This window comes from Pantherophis guttatus, chromosome 16, assembly GCF_059756535.1.
Source record: "Pantherophis guttatus breed Tessera chromosome 16, ASM5975653v1, whole genome shotgun sequence".
In the NCBI taxonomy this organism is placed as follows: domain Eukaryota; kingdom Metazoa; phylum Chordata; class Lepidosauria; order Squamata; family Colubridae; genus Pantherophis; species Pantherophis guttatus.
Genome location: NC_142078.1, coordinates 3,064,843 through 3,079,145, shown reverse-complemented (window position 1 = coordinate 3,079,145; position 14,303 = coordinate 3,064,843). Strand labels below are relative to the sequence as shown.

The 14,303-nt window shown below is 48.6% G+C and overlaps 1 protein-coding gene and 1 long non-coding RNA gene across 2 annotated transcripts; one reads left to right on the top strand and one right to left on the bottom strand.

The window, feature by feature from the left end:
- Positions 1 to 1,597: 1,597 nt before the first annotated feature.
- Positions 1,598 to 10,997, top strand: LOC148111743 (uncharacterized). The gene is made up of 2 exons (XR_015730211.1): positions 1,598 to 3,081; positions 9,810 to 10,997. It is a non-coding gene; the product is annotated as an uncharacterized LOC148111743 (long non-coding RNA).
- Positions 10,404 to 14,145, bottom strand: LOC148111742 (uncharacterized). The gene is made up of 2 exons (XM_087879800.1): positions 12,816 to 14,145; positions 10,404 to 12,589 (listed from the first exon to the last, which is right to left on the bottom strand). Exons 1-2 carry the CDS (start codon positions 12,822 to 12,824, stop codon positions 11,183 to 11,185), a joined length of 1,416 nt encoding a protein of 471 aa, XP_087735926.1. The 5' UTR covers positions 12,825 to 14,145; the 3' UTR covers positions 10,404 to 11,182.
- Positions 14,146 to 14,303: the final 158 nt, after the last annotated feature.

Genomic DNA, 14,303 nt, shown 5'->3' with positions numbered 1-14,303 from the left:
CTCGTCTTTCCTTCTATGCCTTTTCTCCTTCCTGGCCCTTCTTGGATGCTCAAATGCAAAAGGAGAAACATTTCTTTTGCTTTTAGTTTCTTTTTCTAATCCTCTGCCAGTGAAAATGGAGCTTGGGGGGTGGAGGCCACATTTTCGCTGGCGGAGGAGTGCAGGCGGCCATTAAAGCTGAAAATGGGGCCGGTAGGGCTACACGCTTCCCTCCCGAGCTCTGTTTTCGCTGGCAGAGGCATTGTGGGCCAGTCCGATCTGTTCCCCACGGGCCAGATCCAAGCACCCTTCAGTTTGACGCCCCTGATCTAGTTCCTCCGATTGGGCAGTCCGTCGTATACATCTCTGGCAACCTCATTCCGTTTTCCTTTCATATTAACCCAAATGCATTCAAGGAGGTTTTCTTCATTTTTTTATTTTTTGCATTTCTACAAAGGTGCAGCTGCTTAAGTGCAACTCCACCTCCACCTCTTTTTATTAGGTGTTTTGGAAAATTTAAATCCTCCTGAGTTTCATCCCACCATGTTTCAGTAACGGCAGCAATCTCATCTTTGCTCTCGTGTTCTGGGACGTCAGGTTCCCTCTGTTTCTTCTTCATACTTTGGGTGTTGATGTGAAGGCATCTCCTCCCTTTTTTATTCTCCCTGCGTTTCCTTCCTACACCTGCATTAGTCCCGGAGGGTTGAGAAAATAATTTCCAAAGAACTTGGCTCACAAACAGTTTATTCAACAGCTTTATTTTCTCTCTCTACTCCAAGATCTCTGTTCTTTCGAATGAATTTGGCAGCTCTTTGACTTCTCAGAGGGAAGGGAAAGAATTCAAACTCTTTGCTTCCCTTCCCCACCTGTCCTTCCCACAAATCACAAGAGACACACTTCAAAAACAATAAATTACCGATACCTTCAAGTATAGCAGCCAAGGTGATCCCTGCAACAACTTTTCTTCTCCTGCTCTGCCCCAGCCTGGAGGAAGGGAAGGGCCTGGCCTTCTCTACCAGCTGACCTTCCCCTCTGCAGCAGAGAAGCGGAGTGGGGCTTTGGCCTCGCGGCACGGAGACCCTTACTGTGGCATGAAGCAAAGGGTGGGGCTGTTTGCCCCGGCAGCCACCACGCCTCCCTCACTGCCCACGGACTCTGAGGAGAAAGGCTTTCCGGGTGTGGCTATGCCCAGAAAGGGGGATTTGGGACCCTTTGAACCCTCAGGGCACGTTCTCTACCACTGGAGGCTTTGTAGGATGCGATCAAAGATGCTTTTGCTGAGGAGACAATTTGGGATATTCTCAACCAGCAAGGTGAACAATCCCCCACCTCGGTCCTTCCGTTCATCAAGCTGGCCATTCAATGGACGGGATGGAGACAGGGAAGCAGAGCCAGCCCTTCACCGTAGTTGCCAGGGTTTCTGAGCTGCTGCAGTTGGGTTCCCATGACCACAAGTGATGGGCTTCTCCTCCACCAAGAGCCCGGATCCTTTGGCTCAAGATGCAGGTTGCATGAAGGGCCCTTTTTTTAAAAAAAAATTTGATTTATATGCCGCCCTTCTCCGGAGACTCAGGGCGGCTTACAGTGCTTTAAGCAATGGTGGGAGGCTCCCTCATAGGTTTTTTTGGGGGGGAAAGGCACCCTTAAAACACAGCCAGCTGGGTTCACTGAGTTGTGCAGATGGCCTGGACTGGTTCCCATTGAGGCCTTTGGGCCCCACCCATTGAGCAAAGGTTTCCCCCAAACTGTACAGGTAGTACTCACTAGATCTACAATCAGCATTGAGAGAAAAATTTCTGTTCTTGACAGTTGCTGCACCCCATTTTTTGCCATAATTGGCAGGTCATATCCTACAGTTGTGAAGTGAATTGTGAAGTTGTTATGTGAATCCTCCAAAGACTTTGTGGGACACCAGCTGGGAAGGTTACACATAGTGATGATGTGACCCTAGCACAGTGCAACCGTCATAAGTACATGTCAGTGGCTAAGCGCCTGGATTTTGAACACATGACCACATGGAGGCTGGAACAGTCATAAGTGTGAAAACTGGTCAAGGCCACTTTTTTCAGTGCTGCTAAAACTTCACTAAGTCACTAAGCAAATAGTTGTAGGTCAAGGACTATCTGTACAGTGCTTTAAAAATAATCCAAACTAACCCCCAAATTGGAACCCACAGAGGTCAAACTTCTTCCTGCAACAAATCTGCAAAACTAGCCCAATTTGGTAGAAAAACCGTTCAAGTGTCCACACTGTTTCCAACTCGCATTTCAACTCCATCCCCAAACTGTCCTCCTAGACATAGTTTGGCTTTTCAAGGAAAAGAAAATGCCATTGTTGATTTTTACCCTGATGTTCTCCTCAATAAAGTTCAATAAAGTTTTGCAAACTCAGAAGATATAAATATGGGAATTCTCAAATTCAAAATAAAATGTCTCATCCCACTGAAGAACTTTCCCTCCCAGAAACTCAACTGGTTTCTATGTCAGATCCCAAAAAATGTGATGCTGCCATTCAAGTGGAGAAGGGGGAGACTTGCATTCGATTTACTAGCACGGCCTGTGTCATCAGATATTTTACAACCTATATCCTGGCGCCAAGGAGGCCTGAGAAGGGAAGTTTACCTGCAGGAATTTATATGATAGTCATGTGGGTTGTCTTACTTTAAAGGGTAGTGGTGGGAATGCATGTTTGTTCGGGTTCTCAAAAGAAATAGTAAAGAAAACCTCTTCCCACTTGTGTATTGGCTAAAATCTGCATTCTGACTTAAAGGGAGGGGTCTCTACCACTTTAATCCTACTGCTTTGCCTAAGGGCATTCAGATTGTGATTTAGCTGGATGGTTTTCACTTCTGCTTAATAAAAGAATCCTTTTGAACAACTACGTTTCAAGAGTTCGTACTTTCTAAGGTTGGAAGGAGAGGTGATCCTTACAGAAAGCACAACCTGCAAAACGGTCAACCCAGAGAAGCAATCTTTGCCCTACTGAGGGGACCTTGCAAACTATGTCTGAAGCAGAGAACTGGGAGAAACCGATTGCTGGGGAGAGACAGTAACCGCCACCCAGTCGGATGCCTGCCTCGTGCACCCCATCGGAGAGGATGAGGTAATAATAATAATAATAATAATAATAATAATAATAATAATAATAATAATAATAATAATTTTATTTCTATATCACCCTTCTCCCGAAGGACTCAGGGCGGTGTACAGCCTATTTAAAAACACAAGACAAACATCAATTTAAAATTTAAAATTATTAAATAAATTTGGCTCCATTTAAAACCCCAGAAATTTAAAATACCCCAATTTAAAATTATCATGTCGATAGCCCGGCCTGGCGGAACAGCAGGGTCTTCACTGCGCAGCGAAATACCCGGAGGTCAGAAATCTTACGAATTTCCGGGGGCAGTTCATTCCACAGGGCTGGGGCTCCCACAGAGAAGGCCCTCCCCCTGGGTGTCGCCAGCCGACATGACTTGGCCGATGGCACCCTGAGGAGACCCTCTCTGTGGGAGCGAACTGGCCGGTGGGAGGCTATTGGTGGCAGAAGTCGGTCTCGAAGGTACCTGGGTCCTGTGCCATGGAGCGCTTTAAAGTTGGTAACCAGCACCTTGAATCGCACCAGGAAGACCACTGGGAGCCAGTGCAGCTCACACAGGAGGGGTGTCACATGGGCACAATGAGTTGCGCCCATAACCACCCGCACGGCCGCATTCTGGACCAGTTGGAGCCTCCGAGTGCTCTTCAAGGGGAGCCCCATGTAGAGAGCATTACAATAGTCCAGCCGGGAGGTGACAAGGGCGTGAGTGACCGTGCGCAAGGCATCCCGGTCCAGAAAGGGTTGAAACTGGCGAATCAGGCGAACCTGATAAAAGGCCCCCCTGGCCACGTCCGTCATATGCTCTTCTAAAGACAGCCGTGCATCCAGGAGGACACCCAGATTGTGAGCCCTCTCTGTGGGGGGCAAAGATTCATCCCCAATAGTCAGCGATGGCACCTGCTGACTATATCGGGACGCCAGAAGCCACAGCCACTCAGTCTTGGAGGGGTTGAGTCTGAACCTGTTCCTCCCCATCCAGAGTCGCACGGCTTTCAGGCAGTGAGACATCACATCAAGGGCATCGTTGGGGTGGTCTGGGGTGGAGATGTACAGCTGAGTATCATCAGCGTACAGATGACACTTCACCCCAAAACTACGGATGATCTCACCCAGCGGCTTCACATAAATGTTGAACAGAAGGGGCGAGAGGACCGACCCTTGCGGCACTCCCCATGCGAGGTGCCTCGAGGTCGACTTCTGCCCCCCTGCCAACACAAACTGTGAGCGGTCGGAGAGGAAGGAGGAGAACCACCGCAAAACGGTGCCCCCTATTCCTAACCCCCTCAACCGCTGCAGCATGATACCATGGTCGATGGTATCAAAAGCTGCTGAGAGATCTAATAGGACTAGGACAGAGGACCAACCCCTGTCCTGAGCCCTCCAGAGATCATTCACCAACGCGACCAATGCCATTTCTGTGCTGTACCCCTGCCTGAAGCCCGACTGGCACGGGTCCAGATAGATAGCTTCCTCCAGGTGTCGGGGAATCTGTCGTGCCACCACGCTCTCAACAAACTTCGCCACAAAACGAAGGTTGGAGACCGGACAGTATTTGACTAATTCAGCCGGGTCCAGGGAAGGCTTCTTGAGGAGGGGCCTCACTACCGCCTCTTTCAAGGTGGCAGGAAAGGCACCCTCACTCAGAGAAGCAGTTATAATCCCCTGGAGCCAGCCTCGTGTAACCTCCCGGGAGGCCAGTACCAACCAGGAGGGACACGGGTCCAAAAAACACGTGGCGGCACTAATCTTACCCAGAACCCTGTCCACATCCTCGGGAGCCACAGGATCAAACTCCTCCCAGATAATATTCTCAAGACCTGCCCTCATCTCCTCCCCTGGACTCATCCAATCGGAGTCCAAGACATCCCGAATCCGAGCGACTTTATCATGCAGGAATTGCACAAAATCCTCAGCATGACCCTGCAAGGGATCTTCCCGCACTCCCCCCCCCGAAGAAGGGAGTGGGTCATCCTAAACAGGGCAGTTGGGCGGTTCTCTGCAGATGCGATAAGAGCGGAGAAATGGTTAGATTTCGCCGCTTTTATCGCCACTAGGTAGGTCTTGATATAAGACCTCACCTGTGTCCGGTCGGAATCGGATTGACTAGTCCTCCAAATGCTCTCTAGGCGTCTTTTCCAACGCTTCATCTCTCTCAGCTCCTCAGAGAACCAAGGAGCCAATTGAGATCGGCATTGGGTCAGAGGCCGCAAAGGCACAACGCGATCCAAAGCTCTGGCGGCCGCACTCTCCCAGGCGACCACCAGCTCTTCTGTCGAGTCATGTGTCAGAGTCTCAGGAAATGGTCCAAGCTCCGTCAGGAACTTTTCGGGATCCATCAGGCGTCTGGGATGGAACCATCTGGTCAGTTCCGTCTCCCTGCGGCGGGGGGAAGCAGTACGAAAGTCCAAGTGAAGGAGCGAATGATCTATCCATGACAAGGGTTTAATATCTAGGTCCCCTCTACCGAGATCATTCAACCACTGACCACAGACAAAAATCAAGTCCAGAGTGTGTCCCCCTATGTGAGTGGGGCCTTGAACTAACTGGGTCAGGTCCATGGCCGTCATGGAAGCCATGAACTCCTGAGCCACCTCTGACGCCTCACCCGCGAATGGAAGGTTGAAATCCCCCATGACAATAAGTCTGGGGGTATCAACCGCCACCTCGGCAATGACGTCAAGTAGCTCGGGCAGGGTCGCTACCACGTGGCAGGGAGCCAGGTATGTAATCAGCAAACCCATCTGCACCCCACGGCCCCACTTCACAAAAAGGGACTCACATCCGGCTATCTGAGGAACAGTGGTCTCCCTCGGACAAAGACTTTCCCTAATAATCACCGCCACTCCCCCACCCTCCCCTGGGCCCTTGGCTGATGAAATGCACGGAAACCTGGTGGGCACATTTCAATGAGGGGGACCCCCCCTCTTGGCCCAACCAGGTCTCTGTAATACTTGCCAGGTCCGCACCCCCCTCCAAAATAAGATCACAAATGAGGGGGGCTTTGTTAACAACCGACCTGGCATTAAACAACATCAGCCGCGGACCCTGGGCCTGAGACTCTGCACAACCCAGGCCACGAGTCGCACATTGGGGGCCGGAGTGTGCAGTTGCTCGTAAACAGCGTGTGCACACACCCCCACACATGATATGGCCCCCTGCGCCCATCATACCTGCCCCTCCCACTCATTATTTCAATTTCATTGCCCTTCCTGTTGCCCCCCCTGTTCCCTGGATAAATTTCCTTTCCCAACCCCTCTGCTGCAACCAATCAACCTATCGCCCCGCTCAGTAGCTATCTGGACCCCCCCAGGTCCACTTTTACAACCCCCTCCCTTCCTCCCGGGTCCCCTTAAAATTTTCATTAAAAATTTAAATAAAAAAACCCTCAACTGCATGCCATCTCTCGGGATTCCAAAATTCGTCATCAAGATAGGCCCTCGATAACATGGAGGGCCAGGCCTGCGAGAGGGGGGAGTCTCGCAGCGCGAAGAGCTCAGCCGATGAATACATCCTATAGTCTGTCTGGGGAAGACGAATGAGTCCAAGGATTTAATGGTGCTGATTAAAAAAGGTCCAGGAGAGAAAGTTCACCATTCCGGCACGGGTCAACCGGACTCCACTGTCCTCTCACTACAGTGGAGAGGAGTCTCAGGCCGCTGCCCCGGGAGAGCAGTGACCAAGCCACCCTCTCACGGCGGCTGGTAACAGCAGATCTTCTTCAGTGACAGCTGCAACAAAGTGACTCCCTCAGTGCCCACAATTATGACCACAATTGAGCCCAAAATTATGGTGGCTAAGCAAGAGCGTTGTTAAGTGAGTTTCACCACATTTTACTCCATCCATGACATCTCCTGGACTAACAGTGAGTGACGTGCATCAAGGTGGCCATGCCCACCCGGTCACATGACCACCAAGCCACGCCCACCAAGCTGCACCCACAGAAACCATAGGGAAAATGTTTGGATTTCATCCCTGAATGGGAGAGTCGGTCTGGGACCGTGGGGTTATCGGGGTCTCCCTTCTCAAGAGGGACCTGGTCTGCAGTTGAGGACAGTTCTGGGCGGCAGCAAAGAGACCAGACTAGAAAGGGGATTGAAAACAGACTGGAGACCTTGGCGTTTCTTGAGAGGTTTTCCAAACTTTCTGAGACGTTCAAAAGGCAAAAGAATCAGGAGTTGAGGAGCACCTATTTATGAAAAGGCAGATGCTTTCAGGAGCTGCAGCATGCAGCCCAACTCCTGATTTTTTTTAGGAGGGGGGAGCATAGAATTTCTCTTCAAAAGGCCGGAGTTTTGAAAGTACCACACAAGTAGGGGAACCAGGAGAAAAGATCCAAGCCAATTGCCCAGGGAAACGGCAACAAACTTTGTCTAATTCCACAGCTGCTGATTAAATTAGGACCTGGTTATTGACGGGACCGCTTGCTGCCACCAGTAGCCTCCCACTGGCCGGTACGCTCCCATAGAGAGGGGCTCCTCCGGGTGCCGTCAGCCAAACAATGTCGACTGGCGGCCCCCGGGGGAGAGCCTTCTCTGTGGGGGCACCCACTATCTGGAACGAGCTCCCCCTGGAGATTCGGAGGATCCCGGACCTACACACCTTCCGCCACGCTCTCAAGACCTTTTTATTCCACCAGGCTGGCCTGGCCTAATTCTCCCCTTTTTCCTTTTTAAAATGTAAATTTTAATCGGTTTTAAATTATTGGGGTGTTTTAAATTTGTCTACCGCCAAATTGTTTAATTTGGTTTTATTCTGCTTTTAAATTTTGTATTTATGTGTTTTATCTTGTGGCTGTTCACCGCCCTGAGTCCTTCGGGAGTAGGGCGGTATATAAATTAAATAAAACAAACATAAACAAACATTAAATTGAGGAATAAATTCCAAACCAACAGTCCACGATAAGCAAACAAACAAAAAAAAACCCCTCCTCTCTACCTTCAAGGAAACCAGATTAAAAGAGGGCCAGAATCTGGCTAAAAACTTTTATTGTTTTGCCTGAAAATCCTTCAATGGGTTACTAAAAGAGAGGGCTCGCTGCAAATATATTATTTTTGGGATGGCCGCAATAGCTCTAGAGGTAGCCCGCATTTAACCATTTCTTATGGCAGTCCTGAATGAAGGGACAACCGGTCCTTGAAGTTATGGGCATTGCCAATGCTCTTGTGGCCAGGGAAGGAAAATTCCCTTTCTGCCCTTTTCCGCCATCTTGCTGCCCTGGCATCATGGTGCGCATGAATGTTCTGGCAGATGCCCTTCAAAGCATGAAGAATGCAGAGAAAGGGGAAAGTTCTCATCAGGCCCTGCTCCAAAATAATTGTCCGCTTCTTCACCGTGATGACGAAACACGGCTCCAGAGGTGAATTGGAGATAATTGATGACCACAGAGCTGGCAAAATTGTTGTGAGTTCCCTTTCTGCTGCCATGTTGTTTTGGGTTTTGTTCCATCCTCCCAGGTGAGCTCCCTCCGTTATTTCTCCTTAGGTGCAGACCCCTTTTTCTGACTCCCAAACTATTGGTAGATGGGGCCAAGTTTAAAGGCAGAGAGAGGGAGAAATTCTCTCCTCGGATTTTGAACTTCAGGCATCGTTTCTCAGACAGCAATCCAGACATAAAATGAAATCCTGTCTCCCTTGAAGAAGTTCTTCCAAAATCAAATCCTGCAGAGTTTAATGATGCTGAACCCCCAAGGCACATGACCCTCTTTTGCCCAAGTTCCAAGTGTTGAGGGATCCAGCAGTTAAAGGGACCCAGAAAGAAACCAAATTGGATCTTATCAAAATTGCCTGATTCCCTGTTTCCTTTTTCCAATCATAATGTGTTGGAATGAGAGGAAATTCACATGCAGGAACCATTGGCAGGAGATTCTCACCCTTACGTCCTCTTTAACTGGAGCTGGTCTGCTTTTGGGCAGGAATTCTGAATTCTTATATCCAGGAACAAGAATTTTCCTGCATCAAATAGAGGCCATGTAGATGCTTCTTAAAAACACACTTGAGTGACTCACACATAGTGAGTTTATTTATTTTTTGGGATCCTGCCTTTATTATTTTTACAAATAAGTCCAGGCGGAGAACATATCCAAGAAAAGAAAGAATATATGTAGCTCATGACATCAATCCCGTTTAGCAATGATGAAGGTAGCTAGTCTGGGTAATTAAACGTCTGCAAGAAGACAAGCCCAGAGAGCACTAGGGAGCCCTCCTATCCAAACACAGCTTCCTCCTCTTTCCCCCCCCAACAACAACCCTGTGAGGTGGGCTGGACCGAAAGAGAGGCTGGGTCTCTTGCTTTCTACCCTGGTGCCTTAATCACTAGACCCAACTGGGTTGGGTCCTAACGATGACTATTAATATATAATAATTAATGACCGTGTTTCCCCGAAAATAAGACCCTGTCTTATATTTTTTTGAACCCTGAAATAAGCGCTTGGCCTTATTGCCGTGCGCTCAAAAGCCCGATTGGGCTTATTATCAGGGGATGTCTTATTTGGGGGAAACAGAGTATAATTAATGAATTAATAATATATAAGTAATTATGACTATTACAAATAACTATTACTGTGGAAAGGCTACCCATTAGCAGACAGCGAGTGGGTGGCTGCTCCAGATTTTTGGGTAGTGAGGTTTATTAAGTTTCACTCTAGTTGCCCTCAATGGCCCCAATAAGGAATATAGCAGCAGCTCAGTTACTACTTACATAATAATGTGTAGGTATATTTATTGTTGTTTCAGGTCTACCTTTCTCCTGGGGGGTCGGCATGTCAAGACTGCGTTGATTTTAAATCTACAGTTGATTCCATTTTGAGAGAAAACATTATGAGGAAGTTGGAAAATGCAGTACAAATAGTTTTTCTCACCTCCATTCCTGCACAGGTCAACTGACCTGCCTCAATCCCTGGGCCCAGAAAGAAAATAAAGGACAGGATAGGCAGGAAAAGGGTTATAAAGTGAGAGATGTACCCAGGCCTCCCAAAACGCCCTCCCCCCTGCGATCCAGAATGGCAACATCCCAATAGGGATCTAGGGATCTCTTGTAGCGGTTTCTGCTGGAAGACAAGGAGACCATTGAGAGAATCCAATTGACAGGAGTTTCAGATGTCTGGGGAGGGTCTTACATGGTATTGATATTTGGAAAACCCATATAGATTATATCAAACAATGACAGGGAGCAGCTCTTACACACCCACAATAATAAAGGCTAAATTAGCCCTAGATTCACCCAAAGCACACTTCCTCCGATTAGGCAACAGGTGGGATCTCCATTTAAAGGCAACCTATTAAGAGTATTAAGAGATTTCCCTGAATGAAAAGAAGAAATCCAGGACACAGAATCAGGTTTCATTTTATACTCCACACAATAGAAAAAATACAAAACAAGGGTTGATTTCCTTGAAGAAATGATTCTGCTCAGTTACAGCTATATCAGAGACATGGACAGTAACATCCCATAATATTAAGCGTAACCACTGAAAAGAGCATTGCCTTAAAAGGAGAACGTTCACTCGGGAAATGGCATCACGAGTCACAACAGTCTATGGTGAAAAGGTACCACTTTAGCCAGTGAAACATCTAGCATGTAAAATTGAAAGTCCATTATTATTCAGCCTGGGAAAGTCCCTTATTTGGCTGTTATTATTTATCCTTCTTAATATCTCCTTTACTCAACCCTCTTCTTGGAATTATAATTATCAGGAATATCATTGTTCTGTTGCTTTGTAGATACACCGAGAGTTGCTGCACTCAGGACAAATTCCTTATGTGCCTCTTCACACTTGATGAAATTAAAACATGCAATTCAATTCAATTGCTGGGAAACATTCTGAAGGTCTTCTCACACTCATGTTTATAATTTTTCTCCTCTGTGAATTCTTTGGTGTCGACAGAAGCTACTATGCTCAATAAAGCTCTTTCCACACTCGAGGCATTGGTTTCTCTCCTGAGTGGATTCTTTGATGCAGGTGGTTTTTCTCCTGTGAATCTTTTCATGTCTATCCAGAATTCCTCTCGTACTAAAGCTCTTTCCACACTGCAGGCATTTAAATGGTTTTTCTCCTGTGTGGATCCTTAAATGCCTTTGAAGATCTACATTTCTTTTGAAGGATTTTTCACATTCTGGGCATTCGTATTTTTTTTTCTCTCTCCTGGATCCTTTGGAGATTCCTGGGTCTTCCTAAGGACCCTCCGCCCTCAAGGCACTTATTCGGTTTCTCTTTCCAGTGGATTCTTTGATGTGTATAAAGGATACTCCTCTGACTGAAGCTCTTTCCACACTCCAGGCACTTATGCGGTTTTTCTCCTGAGTGGATCCTTTGATGTCTATAAAGGTTGCTCCTCTGACTGAAGCTCTTTCCACACTCCAGGCACGTATGAGGTTTTTCTTCTGAGTGGCTCATTTGATGTTTATAAAGGTTGCTCCTCTGACAGAAGCTCTTTCCACACTCCAGGCACTTGTGAGGTTTTTCTCCTGAGTGGCTCCTTTGATGTCTATAAAGGTTGCTCCTCTGACTGAAGCTCTTTCCACACTCAAGGCATTTATGAGGTTTTTCTCCTGAGTGGATCCTTTGATGTGTATAAAGGTTGCTCCTCCGACTGAAGCTCTTTCCACACTCCAGGCACGTATGAGGTTTTTCTTCTGAGTGGTTCATTTGATGTTTATAAAGGTTGCTCCTCTGACTGAAGCTCTTTCCACACTCCAGGCACTTATGAGGTTTCTCTCCCCAATGGATCCTTTGATGTGTATAAAGGTTGCTCCTCCGACTGAAGCTCTTTCCACACTCCAGGCACTTATGAGGTTTTTCTCCTGAGTGGATCCTTTGATGTCTATAAAGGCTGCTCCTCTGACTGAAGCTCTTTCCACACTCCAGGCACTTATGTGGTTTCTCTCCCCAATGGATCCTTTGATGTGTATAAAGGTTGCTCCTCCGACTGAAGCTCTTTCCACACTCCAGGCACTTATGAGGTTTCTCTCCCCAATGGATCCTTTGATGTCTATAAAGGCTGCTCCTCTGACTGAAGCTCTTTCCACACTCAAGGCATTTATGAGGTTTTTCTCCTGAGTGGATCCTTTGATGTCTATAAATGTTGCTCCTCCGACTGAAGCTCTTTCCACACTCCAGGCACTTATGAGGTTTCTCTCCTGTGTGGATCCTTAGATGCCTTTGAAAATCTCTGTTTCTTTTGAAGGATTTTTGACATTCCGGGCAGTGATATTTCTTTGCTTCCTCCTGGATCCTTCGGGCCTTTGGGGGTCTTCCGAAGGAGCTTCCACCCTCCAGGCTCATCTCGGGGTCTCCGCCCATTTCCTCCTCCCCGCATCGCCCTCCAGGCAGCCACCTTTCCCGGGATCCCCCTGGGCTCATCCCTCCTGCAGCCCCGGAGCCCCCCGGATGTTCCCCGCAGTCTCCCAGGGAAGCCGCGCCAGGACCGGGCAGGGCTGCTCTGCAGGGCCTGCTGTCCTCCTCCTCCTCTCGGGCGGCGCCTCTTTCCTGCATCCGCCTCCATCCTCTGTCCTCCTGCAGGGGAGAAAGAGGAGAGGGTCACGGCTGCGTCCCCTTCCCCACAGGGGAGGTCCAGGCCCAAGCCCCCGCCTCCCACGGTCCTCCCGGGCATTCTCCAGGCAGACACGGCCTCCATCCCAGCCTCCCGTCTCTCTCCCCGCCCTCAAGACTAGGCCTCGGGCTCCCAGGCCTCCAGAGAGACGCTCCCGGACTTCAACTCCCAGCATCCCCTACGCCCAACCTGCATCATCCACGCTCCTCTATCGCCGATTCAGGCAGCTCCCTCATTGCCCGTTTTAGTTCCGGAAGTGGAGGCTTCATGCCCTTTTCTCTCCAGAAGTTCCGCTTGTTCATCCGGAGGATCCGCCCCACGGAGTCATCCTGCCAATCACCGCCTTCTTCAGAACGACCAATCAGCGTCCGACTTCCTCCAATCAACCAGATGGCGCCTGTGCGGTGCCGAGGACGTGGAAGTGGGGCGGGGCTCACCTTGAACTTTGGCGTCCGCTCTCCTCCCACTCTGCACCCTCTGTATTGAGGGAGGGGGAGGTCAGGGGCTCTTCTGGGGCTGCGACCTCATAGCAACCTCTGAAGGGGAGCCAGGGATGAAGGCTGGGAGGGGAGAAAGCCAGAGACCCTGAGTTCAAGGGTTGGACAGCCCCCTTTTCAGTCCAGCCCACCTCACAGGGTTGTTGTTGGGGGAAGAGAGGAGGAAGCTGTGCTGGACGTGAGGGGGGGAGGGGCTCCTCTGGGCTTCTCTTCTTGCAGACGTTTCATTGCCCAAAGTAGCTTCCTTCCTCATGGCTAGAAGGGAGGGGGGCTCAGAGAGCTCCAGAGACCCCTCAGTTCAACCCTCAGCTCCAAATATTCCCCTTCATTTTGTTGCATGTCTTCTCCGCCTTCTTTGTAAAAATAAATCCAGGATTCTAATAAATGAATAAACTCGCTATGTTTGACTCACTCAAGTCTGTTTTTAAATAGTAACTACATGGCCTCCATTTGATGCAGGAAAATTCTTGAACCTGGATGTAAGAATTTGGAATTCATGCACAAAAGCAGACCATCTCCAGTTAGAAAGGAGCTAAGGAGGAGAACCTCCTGCACATGTTTCCTGCTGGTGAATTTCCTCATAGAGGTCAATAGCTCGTTGTTGGGAAAAAGGAAACGGGAATTCATGCAATTTTGACAGGATCCAAGTTGGTTTCTTTCTGGGTTTCTCTAACTGCTTTATCCCTCAACATTTGGAACTTGGCCAAAAGAGGGTCATGTGCCTTGGGGGCCATGTCTGCACTTAAGCAGAAATAATGGGGGGAGCTCACCTGGGATGATGGAACAAAATACAAAACAGCACGGCAACACAAAGGGAATGTGATGGGAAGTTGACCTGGTGCTACATTAATGTGTAGAGCTTCCTTTGGCAGATGCAGTCTACATCCAGAAAGCTGCCTTTTGTGCAAAAAAGATGAGAAATGGGCAGCTTGAGTGATTTGTCTGGTTGCCTCCTACAGACATTTGCCTGGCATTGGAAAGAAAAGGTGGAGCAGGTGAAGTTTCATAGGGAACCTGCCATCTCTTAGGGAATTTGAGGGCTTTATGACCTCATCCATGCAGGCTAAACTGCCAGTTACTGTCAGTTGTCAGAGTGAAGATGCCTTCAAGAGGTTAGTCAGTCTTCAGAAGAGCTCCTGGACTCTGGGAAATCTTCCCTCTATTTGCAGCCAATTTATCA